The 20,482-nt window shown below is 37.7% G+C and overlaps 1 protein-coding gene across 1 annotated transcript in view; it reads right to left on the bottom strand.

Annotated features, from left to right (window-relative positions):
* LOC136257703 (uncharacterized) overlaps positions 1 to 20,482 on the bottom strand; it is a 112,141-nt gene that overhangs the window by 43,681 nt on the left and 47,978 nt on the right. The window contains exons 9-12 of the mRNA XM_066050992.1: positions 9,800 to 10,075; positions 9,479 to 9,745; positions 4,201 to 4,267; positions 3,819 to 3,895 (exon numbers count right to left, since the gene is read on the bottom strand). Coding sequence (XP_065907064.1) covers positions 3,819 to 3,895; positions 4,201 to 4,267; positions 9,479 to 9,745; positions 9,800 to 10,075 — 687 coding nt within the window. The remainder of the gene's footprint in view (positions 1 to 3,818; positions 3,896 to 4,200; positions 4,268 to 9,478; positions 9,746 to 9,799; positions 10,076 to 20,482) is intronic.

Genomic DNA, 20,482 nt, shown 5'->3' with positions numbered 1-20,482 from the left:
TGTATAGTTAAAATTGATGACCAGGGGAGGGAGCTTAAAAGAAAATTGAAAAAGCAGTCAGAAGTTTAGAACAACCCAATGTAGTGATTTAGGCATAATTTTTGACATGATGTGGAACAGTATTTATTGTATTGTATTGTATATAAATTATAGTTAATATCCACTTGGATCACCTTCCACCTGAATTATCTTCGGAATCACCTTTTTCAAATGGCTTATATACTTCCGGCACACTTCAGGCGTTAGAGTCCACCAAAACTGTTTAATCCCTTGTTTCAGTTCAGCTAGATTCTTTGGTTTAGCGGAGTTTCTTAGGTATTGCTTTAGGGATCCCCATACCAGTTCGACTGGGTTTAAATCAGGCGATTCAGGTGGCGTGTACCACCAATTTACTCCTTTATTTTTCAAAAAACATTCAATGTATTTTGAGGAGTGCTTGGGATCGTTATCTTGGTACAATCTATGGTGGTCTGGGAAACGTTCCTCTATAAATGGCAACAATCCTGCATTGTACACTGCTCCAAGGCGCTCGGCATTCATAATGCCACAGAAAATGACCAGTTGGGTTGCTCCTAGGGCAGAGATTCCACCCCAAATATGCACTTTAATGGGGTGTTTTGCCCTCTGCTTCAATACTCTTGGCTGCATCCTTTTACAAAAGCAAATTCTGCTGTGTTGCTCAAGCTGCACAGTTGACTCATCGCAGAAAATGACATCCTGAAATTTTTCAGTAGTTCTTTGTTGCTCTTTGCACCAAATCAAGCGTTTTCTTTTATTAAGCTAAAGTTTAAAAACACATCATTTTAAAAGAGTGAATAATGGCTTGGGAGCTCTAGCTACATACGTATTTGTGTGCTTTAGGTCAACTGTAGGTATCACCTAGAGCTGTACATACAAGTACAATAATATGTGTCAGATTCCCACTAGTAGTTTTGAGATGCTAGTCCAAACTTGTATGGTATGTTAAAACATTGTGGATATATTGACATGATGTGATGTAGTCACAAATATAATGCATGATGTCAAGCAGTCATAAGAACGATGAGATAGTGAAGTGCTGATACAATATGCAGGCCATAAATTTATGCAACACATGCATTTAACTTTTTGAAATATAATAATAACAGCACACACCTCACGTATCAACTGGCAGTAATGAGGCCTTGTACACACCCAGCCTAGATTTCTTCGCACCCGCTTGATGGTGGGAATGGAAACTTCAAGATCCGGCCACTTTTCCAGAAGCAAATTCTTCATCGCTCTAGCTGTAACCTCATCATTCGCGCGCAGCCTTTCCTCCATAAATCTTTTCATCTCTTCTGTTAAAATTTGAGGCATCTTGCGGCGTGGCAGGTCCCTAATAGTTCCTTTCAGGCGATACTTCTGCACTAAATTGTACAGCGCTCTAGGGCTTACATCTACTTTTTCGGCGTCCAGTCTCTTACTGATCTCCAACACCGAATAATCAGAATTATACAACGATATCACCCTGCGTCTGGCCTCATACGACAAACGAGGCATGGCAAATCCCTGACTCCAAATAATGCCTTATTTCCGGCTTTCTTCGTAGGGCAAGCACCAGTAATTTGCACCAACTCTTTTCAGTGATTAGTAAGTACGTACGTATATAGTATATACGTAGTATGCCTATTCTAGTGAATTGACAAATTAAATAACTAGCTGAGCTGTGAGCTACGTACGTAGCTATGTACTAGTCTTGGCAAGAACGAGTCCGTGATCACGCCACGCAAATCACGCAAAAATCCTCGCAAAACTCGGAGGTCTCACAAGTTGACAGTGCTTGTTTGCGTGGGTTATTTTACCGTGGAATTTGTGTTTTCCACGGATCGTAAAGCATGCTTCCACGCGAAATCACGCGTGGTTCCATGCGTGTGTGAAGTTGTAGTTGAGCTGTACCGTAAATACTAATCTAAAAACCATAAATATACAAATAGCAGAATAATTGTGGTGGTTGCCATGGTAACAAGTATACAAATACGTAACAACCCTTGAGGGTAATCACGTGCAAAAAAACAGAATTAAGATATGTGATGTAGATCTGAAGTTACCATCAAAAATGTGAAATTTTAAATTGTCTAGGAGTTGATACCTTGCAATTGCATCATAGTAACATAAACAGGGGCCGTACAGTAGGAAAGCTACTGATTCAGCATTGCTATCATGCCAATATACAATCTATAGACATGTATCTTGCAGGAAATGCATGATAGAATTGGCCACCTTGAATGGTACCGACTGACCCCATTGGTTCACAGACTATAAGGGGTAGTTTGCAAGGGCATAGCCAGGGGGTTCGTATGACTCCCTCTCCCCCCCCTCAGAGGCAAAACTTTTAAATTTAAAAAACATTGAGCTTACAGCCCTGGAACTCTCCAGTAGCCACTTGCACATTGGCGCTGCCTTGCACTCCTCTCAAGGGGTGAGCTTGAGGGTCACATTGCACTAATGCTGAATCATTGATGATGGATCAAGAAATGCATTATGTGATCAATTGCACACATGATGCATGGTATAAATGGCAAAGGACTGATGTGAAATTAGTCAAGACTTGTTACAAGGCAGCAGATGCAATAAACTTGTGTGGTCCTGTTATGCATGTGTCAGGTTAGCACAAATAGCTAATGCATATTTACATTACGAATGTTTATGCTTTGGACATGTGGTGGGAATGTTATGTCTCAAATATATTGGAGTACAAGAGTCAAGACATCTGAAGTTACTTCATTGATTGTTGACCATCAAGAGGATGACCAAGAATAATATGTGTGTACAGAAAAAAGTTTGGGACTCCGTGCCAGTGTGCTAGAAAATTGAAGTTGACCATCATTGTGTTATCTGGAAGAGAATAGCACAATAGGCTTTGTAGTGTCTATAAGCTGCATAAACAGCAGTGTTTAGACTATGGTACTGCTCATTTACAAGGTTACTAAATCACTTAGTCACCTGACATGCTCATTTAGTCACCTACACGTGTTCATTTAGTAACCCGCCCTCAAGCAATTTTGTACATGATAAATAATTATAGCACGAAAGACACACTGCAGTACTTGATAATACTGTAATACTCTTCTTATCGTGTTCCACAAATAATTCTGGACAAATAGTAGACTAAGCAGCGTATCTACTGTAGCTCTAGCCGTTACTCTGGTTACCAGTCGAATAATTATTTTTGTGGGCGCTGTAAGGACTTCAGGAAGAAACCGTTCTGATGTTCTGCACTGCTCTTTCACCCCACACTCATGCTCTGGCTATAAAGGTACTTACTTTAAACCATAGTCTAAATAAGTTAGACACCACGACCAACGGGAACTAAGCGATTTAGTAACCCCTCTGGCCCTTAGTAGTGCCCTCGCTGTGCTCGGGATGCTACAGCCTCAGGTTACTAAATCGCTTAGTTCCTTTGGTCTTGGGTGTCTAACTATTATGTAGTAGTTAGATGCACACAACAGCATCTTTACTGTTGCTGCCTAAGGGCACATTTTGTCTATATGGATTATTTTCATGCAAAAATGGTCCAAGAGAGCAAGCATATTCCAGCTATGCCCCTAGTTTGTGATCTCAACTGCTACAAATGTGGCATATATTGTGTCAAAAATTTAGTATGTAAGGCACATTGCTTCATCAGAGTACCATGATGATTTGCAGTCTACATTCCATTTATTCAAGTTCAGTGACTTATATTTACCAAAGGCAGCTGTATTTTGTGAGTCCATAAAGACAGGGAAATAAACACTCAAGTCACAACAAACCAATAGTTGGAAATCACGATATTAATTCTGTACACACTATGAACATACTTTCTTCCTTTTAAAGCAAAAGAAGAAACGTGATGACAGAACACACCACCTCTTTTTCCAATTCTTCTTTCTACCACCTAATAAGACAGTAAAATAGCATTTATAACAAAGGTATACAAACTATACAGAATTTAGCAAACACGTAAATCTACTCACTATAGAAAATTTCTAGAATGTTCCTTTGCTCTATCACCTATTGTGCATGTACGCTATTTATAATGCAAGCAAGCCATGTAAAAAGTGTGACTATAGGACTATTGCTCCATTTCCTATCATGTACCTGGGGTTAGTATATTTATGCTCATAATATCAAAAGTATATGGTGGTTTTCCATGTATATATATCAGACATAGTAGTACACACAATGTAACGTTATATGTACCTTCTTTTGTTAGCCATCCTTGGTACAATGGGCTTAAATAATCTTCAACGGGTATAGCAACAGGTACCTGAAATGAGTAGAACATGTAAACACAATAGTTTAGCTGTTCTTAATTTATGTGTGTTGCACTGTGTTTGCTATATGTGATCCTATAATGGACACTATTGGACTAGGAAGTTTCAATACAGATATTGTCCTTTTTCAGAAGATAATGTATCTGAATATTAATATAGAAAGAGCTTTACAAATCTACTATTATTGTCATGCCTATTGAGAAGGTCCAAGTCACTATTTTTATGCATGTGGCAGTTATTATCCAGTAGGCTTTTGTGTTTCTCATTGTTGCTAGGAGTTTACTCCAACTCCAACAGGATTCCAGTACAACTTTTCTCACCTTTAGTCGGGTAAGTAGAATTCTAGGAAAACGGGAATGGGACGGAAACGGAAAGCGGGAATGACCAACGGAAAATGCCTGATGAAGGTTATCATGTCAACATATAGGTTAGATTTTACAGCATGATACTTCTTTGTAACATTGTTGGACCCTTCTGCACTGTTCCGCTAAAGCGATTGAAATTCTCTAATAGAGCAGTCACTGTCCATTTAAATAGTCTAATAGAGCAGTCACAGAATGTTTTGCAAACTAGGTATCTCACCAGGGATTGAAAGCTTGTGAATCAATGTACTACAGCTGGAAACCCTCAGCCTCTTCATTGGAGTCATCTCAGCCTGACATATACAGTAGCTACCACATACCCAACTCTTATCTTGACAAGGTTGCAGCCATACACCTTCTCACATCTTTATGTAAACACTGTCAATTAATTAGAATGCTTTGTAAACCTCTTCATTCTTAATTGTTGAATCTTTTATATGGTTTCAAGGAGTATAGTTATTTTAATAGTGTTGATGATACAGCTAGTGTGTGCCATATGAGACCAGCCATGCACGAAGACTCGTCTTGCAGCTGCTTCAACCTGACAAGCAAGCTAACAGCATACCTTATCATACATAAGTCCTTATTGGGAAGCTGCATGTAAGTGCATAGCCTATATAGACACTGTCTATATAATTAAAATACTTTACAAACTTCTTCATGCATGTTTCAGTGTTGAATCTTTTAAAATGTTTATAGTTTTAAAGCAACAGTTAACAGTCAATGTTGATGACTTAGCTAGTCTACATACCTAATCTTTGCCAACTATAGTTGTTCCATCATTCACAGGTTTAAAGATCCGGCTAGTTTACAAAACATTCTTGACTGCTCTATTAGAGTATTTTAATGCACGGTGACTGCTCTGTTAGAGAGTTTCGATCGCTTTAGCGGAACAGTGCGGAAGGGTCCAACAATGTTACAAAGAAGTATCATGCTGTAAATCTAGCCTGTATATTGACTTGATAACCTTCATCAGGCATTTTCTGTTGGTCGTTCCCGTTCCCACTTTCCGTTTTCCTAGAATTCTACTTACCCCCTTTAGTCCATTACTTAGCTACCACACATACAGACTTAATTTATGTAAAAAAATGCAGTAAAATAAGTGCATATGCATGTGTGTCTTAAAGACATGCCAGTACAGTGTTTAGATCTTTTAACAGAGTCACATGATGAGAAGAATCCTTAAAGATTTAATCATAGGTGACTACTATCAAATAGCTAAAAATCCCTGTGATCCCCCATGCAGTGGCCAAAATACAGTAATATTTTCCCTATATACGTAATGGGTTACAGAATTCCAACATCAAGCAAACAACATTGGAATTTTAAGTTTAAGGCACACATAGGAACAGACATAGTAACCTCAAAGTTAATATATTCTTCTGGTGCTAAAATTTTGGAGCTCCTCTTTAAAGGTTTCTGTTGGAGCAAGATACATAACACATGTACACATCTAAGTGTACATGCACTATTAACCTTAATGTAGGATGTTATTTGACCAATAACAATTGGTTCAACTGTCTTTTCAGCCATCCCTTCAGATTGTGATCTCTCCTTCTGGAATATCATACAGTACGGTAGTACTGTATAGTAGGGGCGACAAAGTTGTGGGTGTGGTCCACAAGAATAAATCTAGCCAAAATCATCTTCAGAAATCCTTCACGGCCATTTCACAGTATTGGTCAGGTATAAATAAGCCCAAATGTGTCTTCAGAACGACCTGAAACGTTTCCAACGAGGTGCTACAAAATTTTAAAAAAATATTATTTTAGCGAATTTTCTACTGCCTCACTGCCTGCCTCACTGCCTGCCTCACTGCCTGCCTCACTGCCTGCCTCACTGCCTGCCTCACTGCCTGCCTCACTGATGCGTTCAGTCAAGCATAGCGGAAAACTGGCTACAGCTACAGCCTTGCTTCTTTGGCAGAAACACTTCGAATTTTGTGGAGAAAAAACCTTTCACAATATGAAATACCTACGATGTGTGCGCTACTGTCTTACTGTTTTATCTTTGATCCTTCTTTATTGTGGCTATCTCTCATGGGTACGGCTTCCATCAAAGCACACACACCACAGCGCCCCAACATATTGGAGTAAACGTGTAGCATAATTGTAGCAAGCACGTGATTTTAATGTTGGGATACACCTCGGGATATGCTGCTGCCTGTACAACATCGCCACTACACGCGTAAGGATTAGAGTGTGTTTGCTTTGGCTCAAAGGTGGTTTCTTTTCCGAGTCTAAAAACTGGTTGTATATGGCACCTCTCTACAAACTCTATGGGTAGCTTTCCCAGAGCATTTTTGCGTACTACAACTGAAAAACACCATGGTAGGCCTCACAGGCTCGCGTATCTCATCATCTAGAAAGTGGGCATGACCCGTTCTTACACGAACTAAAAGTAAGAGCAGCCCTGAGGCTTTGTTGAGAGAATTAGTGGAAAATAATACTGTAGATGCACTATAAAACAGTTGAAAACATACTTCTGTGGGTAATGTGTTGCTTAAAGCGGTTTGTTAAAAATCCGCATCCTTAGGAATGTTTAGCTGTGTATTTTGAGAATTGCAGGGGGGTGAATTACTAAATACGGTTATTGAATAAAAAATTACAAAAAAAGTACACAAACAAGTGCAAGAAAAAATTAGGAATTTTCCATATGAGTAGGGACTGCAGCAATAAAAAGCACTGAAACAAGCCGCTGAGACAAAACACAACTGAATGATTGCATTTTAATCCCTACTTTAGCCTGCTATGATATATGGTTAAAGTAGGGATTAAAATGCAATCATTCAGTTGTGTTTTTTTTGTTGTTGATATTGGTGTTCAAAGTTTCATTTTAATTTCTTTGTTTTTCTTCTTACACTGTACAGGGGCTACAGGGGCTTCGATTTATTTTCGCACACTTTGCAAAAAATGCAAACATGTAATTCGATTGCCTCGATCATTGGCACAAATGAAGAGCATGTAATGGTGGATTTACGTACCAAGTTTGCTGTGAATCTGATGAATATCCAAGGAGTTAGAGCATTTATTCGCATAAAAAAAGATTTAACTTCTGTCACGGCTACAGGGTAAACCGAGTATAGGAATAACTTGGAAATTGGTGTGTAGATAGGCTGATCATCGTAGCAGTGTCTTTTGATACTTTGAATAGCAATTGAGTCACTCGACAAAATTACAAAGCAAAAACCTAACAAGTGTAAAACCGCAAGATCAAGATACTCTAACAGAGCAGTCACCACGGGGTAAAAAAGGTGTACGAAAAAAAACAACAACAACCTTACCTGCGTTTGAACCAGGGACCTCCATACCTAACACCTGCATCCTTAACCACTGAACCACTGCTACCTTGGCTGATCACCTCATTTAATTTCTACTTTATAAATGAAATTTCCAGTTGAAATCTGCTTATAATCAAACGTTTGTAATTTCATAGATCTACTAATAGAAGTTCTAGATTGTTCTAGAACATTCTATATATGTTCTATTAGAAGTCCTCAAAAATGTGTATTCTAAGTATTACAATAATATTATCAAATATTGAAGTAAATCATGCAATGCAACACATCTATAAGTCTGTCTTCAATAATCATCATTATGTCTGCATAGAAAAGAAGAAATATGAGTAAAAACAAACCTCAAAGTCAGTCATAGGCTGGTTTTGGGGCCTTATAAATTACAAAAAGAAGTGAAATCCACACAAAAACAGCCAAGCTGTGAAAAAATGGTGCGGCCTTAAAACGCTTGGGTGAAAAAAGTTGTGAAATCAGTGGTGGCCAAGAAATGGCTGCAATGATGTTAATGCTAAAATATTTAGTAATGGCTGTGTGCATTGTTAAAAATTTATTAGGATTAACATCATTACACCCATTTCTTGGCCTCCACATTTGATTTCATAACTTTTTTCATGCAGGCTTTTAAGGCCGCACCATTTTTTCACAGCTTGGCTGTTTTTGTGTGGATATACTGTATGTGAGGTATAAATGGGATGTGGTGTTCAAGAAAAACAAATGAATAGATATCTGGGTAATTGCATATTGCCAATCCTTACAATTGTAAACAGCTACTAAACAATAAAATTTGTCCAGACAGAGCTAACAACATTTTATCCTTTATGATATACTATAGGCAAATGTGTATTGCACACACAAATCTACAACCTAAACTTTGGCTTTCTTGCTGAATTTACTGAAATTTATATCCATTGTGAATGTAATGGAGCTCTACTAATATGTATATCTCATATACATGAAAATGTAATGTATATGTTTACACAGTGTATGGCTTGTATACAGGATATCGTTTGTATGCATATCCTGAATTGGTAAAGGTATCATGTACATCCTCACACACACACACGCACACACACACACTACATGCAAAAAAAGCAAAGCCCATGCATGGCAGCTGTGAAAAACACAGCTATTGCCTCCCAGCAAACCAGCACTGGGATGCCGGTAAACCACTCAGACGCTTGAACCTTGTGCAAGCAAATCCAGGGCAGTAACCCACAGGAGGACTGTCCAGGTCTCACGGAGAGAGGTGCGGAATCTGAAGTTCTACAACAACCCCAACACTGCTAAATGAGACAAGGACAGCTGGGTACTTGCTTCCCCAGTAAGCACCATGTGCCCATTGGTGTTACAGCTGGGTGGGTTGCTTCCCCAGATGACACCAGGCCACCAGGTCCCTAATATACAGCTGGGTAGACTGTAGTGATGTGAGTAAAGTTTCTTGCTCAACAACAACCCCAATTTAGCATAACTGGGCATTGAACCTGGAACCTTTTGATAACCAGGCCGATGCACTACATGCATGTGAGCACACACTCAAGTGCACTTACAGTTTGGGATTCTTTTTCTTTTTCTTTAGTGGAGTGAGACAGACTGTGCTGACTTACAGCTGAACTACTACCATGGCTTGCAAATGATGCTGCTTCAAGTTCTTCCCTTAATTGATGTACCTCCTGCTCTAATTTTTCTTTAACCTGTATTAATTCTTCTTTTTCTTCACTTAGATGTTTACACATTTCACGAAAGCGAACACATGCAATCTGATAATCTCTCAGCCTTTCTTCTAATGATGAGAGGTGCTGAGTAGCTTGTTCATGCTGCATGGATTCACAAGACACTTATTTATGTACATTTGTATATTTGAGAATTACCTTATTGCTTGGTGGTAATAAATCTAAATCTTCTAACATACTGGCTTTAGCTGAGTCATTTTCAGGTGATGAAACTTCTGCACATTCAAAACTTGCAATACTACTATTATATTTGGGACTGCTTAGCCATCCGTCTTTTTCTTTTAGCTGCATACTTAAATTTTCTATTTGGCTCTTTTGGTCGGACACAATGTCATTAAGCTGTGTAATCTGTGTAGCATGGTTATCACAATCCAACTGTAGTTGTTTGACTGTAGAATCGTGGTCAAATTCATCCTGCAAATAAACAAAACACATTCTTATCATAAACTGTAGAGCAGCACATGTATGTAACAAGGAAACTCCATTAAAAGGGCCACATAATTATGTAAGTAAATCTATTTCATCCATGTACGTAAAAACAGCCAAGCTATGCAACAAGGGTGCGGCCTTCAAAAAGCCTGGGTGAAAAAGTTGTGAAATCAAAGGTGGTGGCCATGAAGATGCTGATGATAATAAATTTTAATAATGTCTTCATGCATTATTCATTAACATAGAAATGACTGCCACCTTTGATTTCACTTTTTTCACCCAGGCTTCAGGGGTGGATTTAGGACTTACAAAGGGGGGGGGGGGGGGGGGGGTAACTCAAGGTACTAATCTCACATGTGAAGCATGCTGGAACTAGGGGGTCTGAGGGCATGCCACTCAGAAAATACGTAGATGCTAACATACTGCAATTTGGAGACATGTAAAAGCTTATAATTTGCCCATTATATACCGCCCTTAAGATTTGTTAATGAAAAGATTTGGGCCTCCTCACAATTGCACAACAACAAGTGCACTTTCGTATAATAATGTAATTGAAGATGGAAATTTTGAAATTGAACAATACAAGATTGAATCTAAGAGCATTTTCAGTGGCATATGTGTATACTTACTGCCATACGTAATGACTGTACTAGTAGATAATCAGTTATTACTGAAGGCCTTTTAAATAGACCAATGCACATCATTGTATGTATAGACACATCTTTAGGTGCAGATAAATTCCATAGAAGAAGCAATTATTATGTATGTTCTATTACAGTAGTTAGGTGACTGCTCTATTAGAGTATCTCGATCGTGTGCCCCTCCAATGCTGATCCTAGTGATTCGGACCCTTGTTGGATAACTTTAGCACAAATCCAGTGATAATTCCTTGAGAAGATGGTTTTAATGAGTATTTGTACTGTTAGGATCATTATACTATGCTAAGACAAAAGTTCATTATATTCTTTAGCATGTCGATCAAGTAAAGTCTAAAGTGAAAAGGGGCTTCAGCTCTCATAGCCCCTACCCCCAGATCTGCCCCTGGGCTTTTTGAAGGCTGCATCCTTTTATATAGCTTGACTGTTTTTTTTTTCTTTCTTTTGCATGGACTTTGCTTCTTTTTGTATTTTAACTAGATACCTCAAAGCCATGCAACCATGCATGCATTAACTGGCTTTGAGGTTTGCTTTTACACAAATCTTATCTACAGATACAATAAAGATAATATAAGACAAACTAGTGCTCTACCAATGCAGAAATATACTTACCGATCCAATACCAAAGCCAATTTACTGTATACTGATATAATTTTGTGCTTGCTTGTTTATGGCTATATGAAGTTGTATTATAGTGCCCGTATATATTTGCAATAGTGTTTTGTAACAAAGTAAATTCCTACCAAGTTAGGTATACATGATTGTATTATTTGTGGTACCTGAGGATAGTATACCTATGATTTGTCTATCTAGATTTTGCAGTGACTGTTCTATTAGAGTATCTCAATTTTCATGCAAAACATGGTAAGTAGCAGTTCCTTAATTTATAACAGCAAATTCTGCATGCACCTTTTATGCTAGAATATGATTTCTAGCCTGTTGTCACAAGTTTTATTAGCATAGCACTTATTATGATGATGATTGGCACAAGTAGGTCTTAACTATCCCACCAATCTGCATCAAAAGGCAAAATGGCTATAACATCACGTCATGGAATACTAGAGAAGTTGCAATTGTATTGTATTATGGAGTTCGCTTGATTATACTTTAGTAATGTTCTAATACAGCACACATTTTTTTGAGGAATTCTAATAGAACACACATGAAATGTTCTAGAACAATTTAGATTTTCCATTGGTAGGTATTGAGTAGATTTTCCTAAATGAAGAAAAAAAAATTAAGCCAAAATTTTGAAGGCTCATATTTCATGATTGTGTTAGGAAATCTTGCTCAAATTTGGTATGTGGGGTACTAAAGTTAAAGGGTGTTTGCAGTATAAAAATGACTCCAATTTGAGAAGGGAGTATGGAACTACATACGTATGCATAAAAATCGTGTTTTGTTTCTTCCTGTAAATATACTCGCGTTGTGACACGCTGGCTTTCTTGGCCACACGACATGCTATTTACTATCATGTGTCTTGATATAGGTGGTCATGAAGGAGAAGTATAGTTAAGTTGAGGTTAAGAAGAACACTTTGTGCCTTAACTATTTGATGTGACCATTATAGAGAGGTGGTCTTATTAATGAGGTCATAAAGTACATCTTAGCTATGCTTGGACCTACTTGACATGGTCACTATAATGAGGTGGTCTTATTAATGAGGTCATGAAGTACACCTTAGCTATGTTTGGGACCTACTTGACATGGTCACTATAATGAGGTGGTCTTATTAATGAGGTCATGAAGTACACCTTAGCTATGTTTGGGACCTACTTGACATGGTCACTATAATGAGGTGGTCTTATTAATGAGGTCATGAAGTACACCTTAGCTATGTTTGGAACCTACTTGACATGGTCACTATAATCGTAGATTATAGACACACCTGTGTCTATAATCTATGCTATAATGAGGTCATAACTTGAGGGTAGACCCAGATAACTTTCATTAGCAAGGAAAAACTTTAAGCCTGTAACTTCACTGTGACTTCAGTCATATGCTCACAAATTTTGACTGTACAAAGTATGAATCTTGAACAATAATAGGGAAACATAAACTGTCCATTGTTAGAATTATGACTGGTGATCTCTAACTTACAGAATGTACACAAGTCTGCTAAAAGTAGAACTGATACAGGTATATACAAGTGCTTCAACAGGTTTCACTAGATATACAGAAAACACATTTAGTACGAAGTAATGCATCATGTACTACAATTCGGAACCATTAGTTGACAAGGTCATTGTCTATAGCATACGTTCAGGAAATAAATTTTGTTTTCAAATTTATAGCATAAACAGAGGAAATGATTTTCAGCTATAGTTTTCTACACAACAAGACACAAGTCACCAGCCATAAAACATGTGTGGCTAAATAATTCAATGTGCTATGATACTTTTTTTTTAAAAAAAAGGAAGAGTTTTGCAGACTTGATAATTTTGTTTTCTTCTAAGGAAGGATATTGAGCAAATGCATAATTTGTGTCACTGCAATTTTTGTGAAACGCCTAAATGTTATGAGGGGATTGCTTTTTGTTGATTTCAAGGTTTTGCATGGGGGCTAGCTGTGAAAATTTTATCCTTGAAATATTTAGACCTCCATATAATACATTTGGAGTTGTTTGCAAATCTGTGAAATTTTTATTACAACATTGCTCAACCTCCCTTCAAAATATTTACCAAGATAAATTTGGCTTGTTCTTAAGCAAGTTGCTGGACAAAGAATTAGCATATTTTGAATGATGGTATCAGCCATGCCGCAGGCTGCAGCTCAGCTGTACCCTGATTATATCCCCTACAGTGATAGCTGGGTCTGCTGGAGCAATGAGAGTGCAGTTCTGTGCCCAAGAAAATGCAACCTTCCCTCGACATCATTTCACTTTTGCTGTAGTTACACTGTGTTTTACTCTTTGTTGCTTTGTTGTGTTGAAAATTTTCAAGACAAATAGTTTCAATGTTAAAAATTTCCCAATTTATGATAGCTTCAAAGTAATCATGTGGTTAACCACCCTATTCATTTTATAGGCACAATTAAAAGAATTCAATTTTGGGAGGTACAATCTAACGTTGTACATACATTTGTCACAATGAACGGAGAAGTCCAGAAATACCACGGAAAATTCTGTTTAGTGCATGTCTGTTTCTAGAGTGTTTTAAGACTGTTTTCATCTTCTACTAAACTATGGATGAACTTTACTAAGACCTAAATGGGTAAGCTTTCTTGAAGAAAGGTTATGTTGCACTATGTGTAATGTGGGTGTGGTCCATATTCGAAACCGTGCCTGTTCTTTGTACTACTGTGGCGCCACTGAAGACACAACTCATTCCCATCATATAAATCCACACAAACTGTTTCTTTGACACACGTGTTCTTTGCACTGCTGTGATGCTATTGGCACTGGCTATCACAAACCCAGGTCAACATTTATCGATCACTGCCATTTCTAGTATTGTTCCGGTTCTCAGTATTGGAACTAAAATAATTCCAGTTCCAGCCCTTTTATTCCAGTTCCAGTTCTAGAACTAGAACAATAATTTTGCTTTCCTTAAGACTGGAACTGGAACTAGAACTATAATTTTGCTTTCCTCTAGAACTAGAACTATAAAGAAATTTTATGAGTACTGGAACTAATACTGGAACTGGAATTGGTCATAACCATACAGATTTTTCCAATGAGATTTTATACACTTTACAAGACCAAGAATTTTATCTGCTGACAAACACACAATGTAGCATAAAAGCTGTATGCATTACCATGTATGCATGTGTTAAAACACTGCTTGAAACAACTGATTAGTTACAATTAGAAGAGAATGCCAAATGCAATGCTGGCCCAGTCGCATTGTTATGTATGGTTCAGTGCTTGATAATTAGCTACAGGTATTTTAGTACCACCCTATATAGTGTTAGTGTTATATAGTTGTTTGTGTAATAATGCAAATTGCTACAGTATTAGCTACATACATGAAACAATTAAACCTGACAAGACTATAGCATAATACCTTAATAGTGAGTGTCCATAATCCAGTATGGGCTTTTGGTAATGCTTAAGTTAAAATAAGTGTTGTTCTAGAAATTGAAGAATAACTCTAATGTCATGGTTCCTGAACCAGAACTAGAACTGTAATTCTAAAGGTTATGGTTCCACAACTAGAACTGGAGCTGTAATATTAAGATTATGGTTCCAAACCTGGAACTATAACTTTAATAACTAGCTGATACTGGAACAACACTAGCCGTTTTACATTATTTTAACATTGTGTGCCGATTTCTATAACCCAATCCCACAATGACTCCACCTATATCTAAGTCGGTTAGAGACCATGCCAAAGATCTTTGTTCTGGGTCTCTAACCTACACATATGTATACAGTTGACTGTAACACAACAAGGAATGAAAAACAATGGAAGATTGTTAAGGTTGAAGCCATCTAATAGAGTGACACATTTCAACCATACATGTTAACGCCTCCTATACATACAAAGGAGGACCTTACAGCTGATATTTAATTTGCAGGGGAGTTCAAATTAATTTGGATGAAAATGACATCTGTGATTTCAGACCCAACAGACTGCATATAATGACTGTCCATCTCAAATTAAATGCACAAATCCAAATTAAACTAAACATATTCTAAAGAACTACACTATATTCTTTGTTATTAAAAACCATGTACCATAATTGTAAACATTTCAAAGCAGAAAAGTTTCGTATTTTCATAGATCATATTTCAGCTACAAAACTTTCCTTCTGAACAATCTAGTCTTTTACACAAATGTCTGGCTACAAAAATTTCCCCCATACTTGCTCATCTATATAACTTATCTGTTATTAACATAATGATTATACAGTACTGTAACTGTTTGTGTCATTAGGACAGGTCATGTGTATGGGACCTAACAATCCATGGTGAAACCTGCCATTGTATGATAAGGTCACCTGCCTCACTGGCAAACATATATCAGGTACAGGTAGTTACCCAAATGTGTTGTACTGTAGTGCTGCTTCTACCATGTAGTTGGTGTATATCAATAGAGATCATCCCAAAAATTTTGTGTGCTGCCCAAAATTCCACCTCTGAAAATCTTCCTAGAGTGACAAAAATCACCTTTATGGAATAGTACTAGTATATAACTTGGACACCTCAGATTAAAGGAAACCACAAGGCTATATATTTCATGTATTACCCAGACCACAACTGCCTTTGATGTGAGGCAGTTACAAAGTATCAGTTCCCTTTGATTCTTTATATAGAGCTGTTTAAAGTTTTGTATTGTAAGTTTGAGTTTAGCATGTTAGTTTAGTGAGGCTAAGCATAATGATTCTTTTGTAGGAAAAGAGTGAGTCAGCATTGCATAGTTCAGTTACTAGGCATCTTTTTTTAGCAATATGGGATCATTTTTTTTTTACACAGCACATTTCAATCATATGACGAGATGGCTTAGGCATTCTCAACCTATACTCCTAAGTACTTGTGATTACTTGCTTATTTTTATTTATTTATTTATTTATGCTTTACAGCACAATGCTGAAGGTCTGTAGGACTTGGTTAGAAATGGTATCACTACAACCAGCAAAACCCACAGTCATTTCTTTTTTGTGCCACCCACAATCGACGTTTAGAAACCTCTATAAAAAAGTAATGTGGTAAATGTAGGCTTGTCTTAATTCACCTATTAGGTGACAAGCTTGTATACAGGCATGTCCTGTTTGTGATTTCAGTAAACTATTGAGAATTGTGAGACATTTTGGGGATAACCCAACCGCCCTTTGGAAGAAATACAATAATAGTGAGCACCGCCTGTGTCACATTAACCTGAAGTTAATGGAGAGAAGCTTGCACTTCTCTGAGGTTGCTTTGAAGTAAGCATGTAAATGTTAGGTATGCTACCAAGGGGGTTGCTAGTCAAAATGGTTTAGAGACTGTGAAGGCAATTCGGACCTACCCTGTTAGTTAACCTGTTTAACCTGCAGTTAAACTTGACGATGTTTTCAAAGCAATCATTTGTAGTTTGAATTTCCAACTTCAATTTCCCATCTCCATCATTACCAGTAGACACTTTCAAGGAACAAATCTCACTCTTAACTTGAGAAGTTGGTTCCCAATTTGGAACCCCAGAACAGTGGTGGTGGGGCAAAGCACTAAGTCTTAGTTATGAAATAACTCACCGGCGGCTGTAGGACTTGTCTCCATCGTTATCAAGTGGCACTTTCAAGTTGGTAACAAGTCATCCTCCAGGCTACCCTTGCCTCAGTATCATCTACAATTGGCAAGCCTGATGGGTACTAGTTTTCTCCTGTCTTGGAAGGATACTTGATTTAATAAGAGCGACAATTCCCTTTCTTCTGCTGCTTTGGTCCCATATTAAATGCTTGGAATCTGGGCACATATTATAAACTAATAGAGGTGCCTGGGATTAAACTACTCAAAGCCTGCTGGTAAAATTGATCTTGCAGTTAGAAGTATAACCTCTTCCACAAATGATAACTTTGAAAGACACTGTATCCATCATCATATGAATACACTGTGAGAGTTTAAAGGAAATATGATGATTGTGAAGTGGAAATTGAGTATGGTATACTAAATACGGTGCCACATATATCAAAATTTCCTTAGGGAATTTTTGGAGACTTTTTAGAAACAGGTCAGAGTCAGTCTGGGAGCCATACAGGTACATCCAAAACTGTCTAGCTTACATTGTATGATATTACAGGTGCATCTGAGAAACTTGGTCGATTGAATGTTGTTGCACCACCCTGATTAGTTGGGTTCATTTTCTTTGTGAGATTTTGAAATTATAAAGCCATACAATTTTGCACTTCATTTCTTGACCTCTCCTATCATTATTACAACAATAAACCTTTTATTTATGTTCCAAAGTGCTAGTATAAGTAGTAACTAGCGGATTTTTTCATAAAGATGCCAACTGGATCTCCTTGGCGCTCTTTACACCGTGACAAAATGAACGATTTTTTTTGTTGCAAAATTTGTTGCTTAGCTGCTGTACTATATATGTTGTACATTACCTCTCCTTTTGACCTTTCTCTCTCTGTCCTTCTAGCCCAAGATAGAGTTCAGCTCTTTTGTCAAGTACTCAATGAAGTAGACCTCAGTGGGACAAGTGTAAAATGTACTACCAGCACTATTCTTTCAAAATCAACACATAATGAAATGCAGTAGCAATACAGAGCATAACATCAGGTTATTTATACCATTTATATTATTGTTTATTGCAGCTTCTATATGGTTCAGTTACATCATCACTGGATAGTTGCAGCATCACTTTAGAGTCAATTATTACTCATTTAGCTCTTAACTATAGTATTTTACAAGTAGCTTACAAGATATATGAACAATGGTAGCTATTAAAACATGCTATTATGTGGGAATATGGTATTGAGCAGATATTGGTAGCATGCGAATGAAGGGATTTTCCCACATAGCTAAGTTATGCTGTAGTAGCTACCATCATTCTTTTTATTGCTGCATTCATTTTTAAAATTATAATTTTTAATTATACTAGTTATACACCACCACAGGCACAACAACTTTACTTGGTATATATGCATGAGCCTGAGGACTGAAGCCTGTGATATACCTAGGTGATGCACTGATACCACTTTTTAAACTAGGCATGTGCCCACAGCTGGCCAAATGCCGGCTAAGGGTGCACACCGGCGTTGAAACCTGGTCGGGTCATCCGGGTCATCCGGGTCATCCGGGTCACATTTTCTCCGGGTCATCCGGGTCTGACCCGGTTTATAATTTATCCGGGTCTGACCCAGATTGGATCACGTGAGAAACTAAATTGTTCGTTTGACGACATGGAAACTTATAAACACTATCGCGTAGCTCTTTCGTGAGCCATGCCCACTTATCGCATTACCAACATACGCTCAGCCACGCCCATTTGTTAGTAAGTGTAGTATGTAGCACGAAACTGAGGGTATCTATGGTGAGGGGTAGCTATTGTCAGTAGGTGAAGGCTTTTTTTTTTTTTTTTTTTTTGGTCTTCAACCTACAGCTAGCCTGAAGTTGCAATATTTACTCAACACGAATCGAACGCTCAAAATGTAGACTCGTTCGCTCGCTCGAGACTAGCCGAAACACGTCTCGGCTCTAATTAATCCGGGTCACATCCGGGTCAAATCCGGGTCTGACCCGGATTGCTATCCGGGTCAGTGGGTCATCCGGGTCAGCAGTAGTGACCCGGTTTCAACGTTGGTGCACACCTGGTATACAGAAATTGTTTTCATAAAAACATGTGTGTGTGTGTGTGTGTGTGTGTGTGTCTATTTACCTATATTTGTTTGCCCGTACGTACTAGGGCTGAGCGATACTACCGTTTTAGCGATATATCGCGATATTTTGAAAGTATCGATATCGCGATATTTTGTTATCAACTATCGTGATACCATGCCTGTACATTACTGTCATTAAAAATCCATTTGTTATGCAGTACTTGGCTAAGAATCCTTGTAAATGATAAAGTCCACCCATCTGGTTTCCCCTGCAGAGAGGTGTGAACACCATAACAACCTCAAAGCATGTGTTACAATAACTGTTACTGTAAACAAGGATGATAGTGGCTAGTTTGCTATCACCTATAAGGACTTCCTACAGGAATGCTGAGCAATAAGCTATGTGGCACCAGCTATGATTGACTTGTTTGTAAGTATCGTGAACTATTCAGTATCGTGAATAGTGACTTTAGTATCGATCGTGATACTAAAATGGCAGTATCGCTCAGCCCTAGTACGTACTCACGTGAGCAAAACATTACAATGGTAAAATGCAGCGAGGATGTAAGAATTGAACACTAAATTAAGTCTGTATTAAACTTCCACACACATAACTAAACTTTGCTCTGAGGTAGCTTCTTCTTGGCGGTCTGAAATATGGGAATGGCGGCTATTCATATACTTCTTAAATGGTCTTCCTTTTTGGTTTTATAGACGTTTAACAACCTTAAAACAATGTTGAAGGCCTCTTAGGCTACCAGAGGTAGAGTATTCTTCGAGTTGAAAAGAGGGCATTACCTGTACTTACACGAACGAAACTGAAGGACAGCCTTGAGGTTTTCGCTAAAAAATTCACACAAGAAAACACGATAGACACACCATAAAACAGTTGAGAAGATATTTCTGTGCGTAATTTATTAAAGATAGTTATGCTTCCTTAGCAGTGCATAGCAACGTAATTACCAAATTACAAAATAATTTATGAATTACAAAAAAAGCTAAATTACAGTATTTACGAATCTAACTATCTAGCTGAGTTAAAAACAATAGAATGAATATAATACATGGTTGATTAATTGCGTATTTAGTTAGATTGGGATAGTATTAATTGCATGGGACCTAGTTATTAGAAGTAGCATAACATCAACTTGTTACCAGCTGATCCAATACATTTTAGATGAAATTGATCAACAAGTGACTGACTTTGCCATAGACACTAATAACTTATAGCACTGCTTGTTGGTTTTGTGGCCAGTCTGAGCAGCTATGGAGACAATTCATTGGTATATGAATGGATTACCATTGTGCAGTGTTGTATAATTCAGTGTTTTCTACAGACATGAAATAGATGATATTAATTCAGTGTCTGTTTGCCATTTATTCGCACGTGAAATCTACTAGCACATGTACTGTTTGCACACTTGAAAGACATGTCCATCATATTTTATCATTTACAGCCGTGACACTGATGGATGCATACATACATGAGCCA

This window comes from Dysidea avara, chromosome 6 (genome assembly GCF_963678975.1).
Source record: "Dysidea avara chromosome 6, odDysAvar1.4, whole genome shotgun sequence".
NCBI classification, from domain to species: domain Eukaryota; kingdom Metazoa; phylum Porifera; class Demospongiae; order Dictyoceratida; family Dysideidae; genus Dysidea; species Dysidea avara.
The sequence above is the reverse complement of the archived record's forward strand: the minus strand, read 5'-3'. Positions and strand labels throughout refer to the sequence as shown.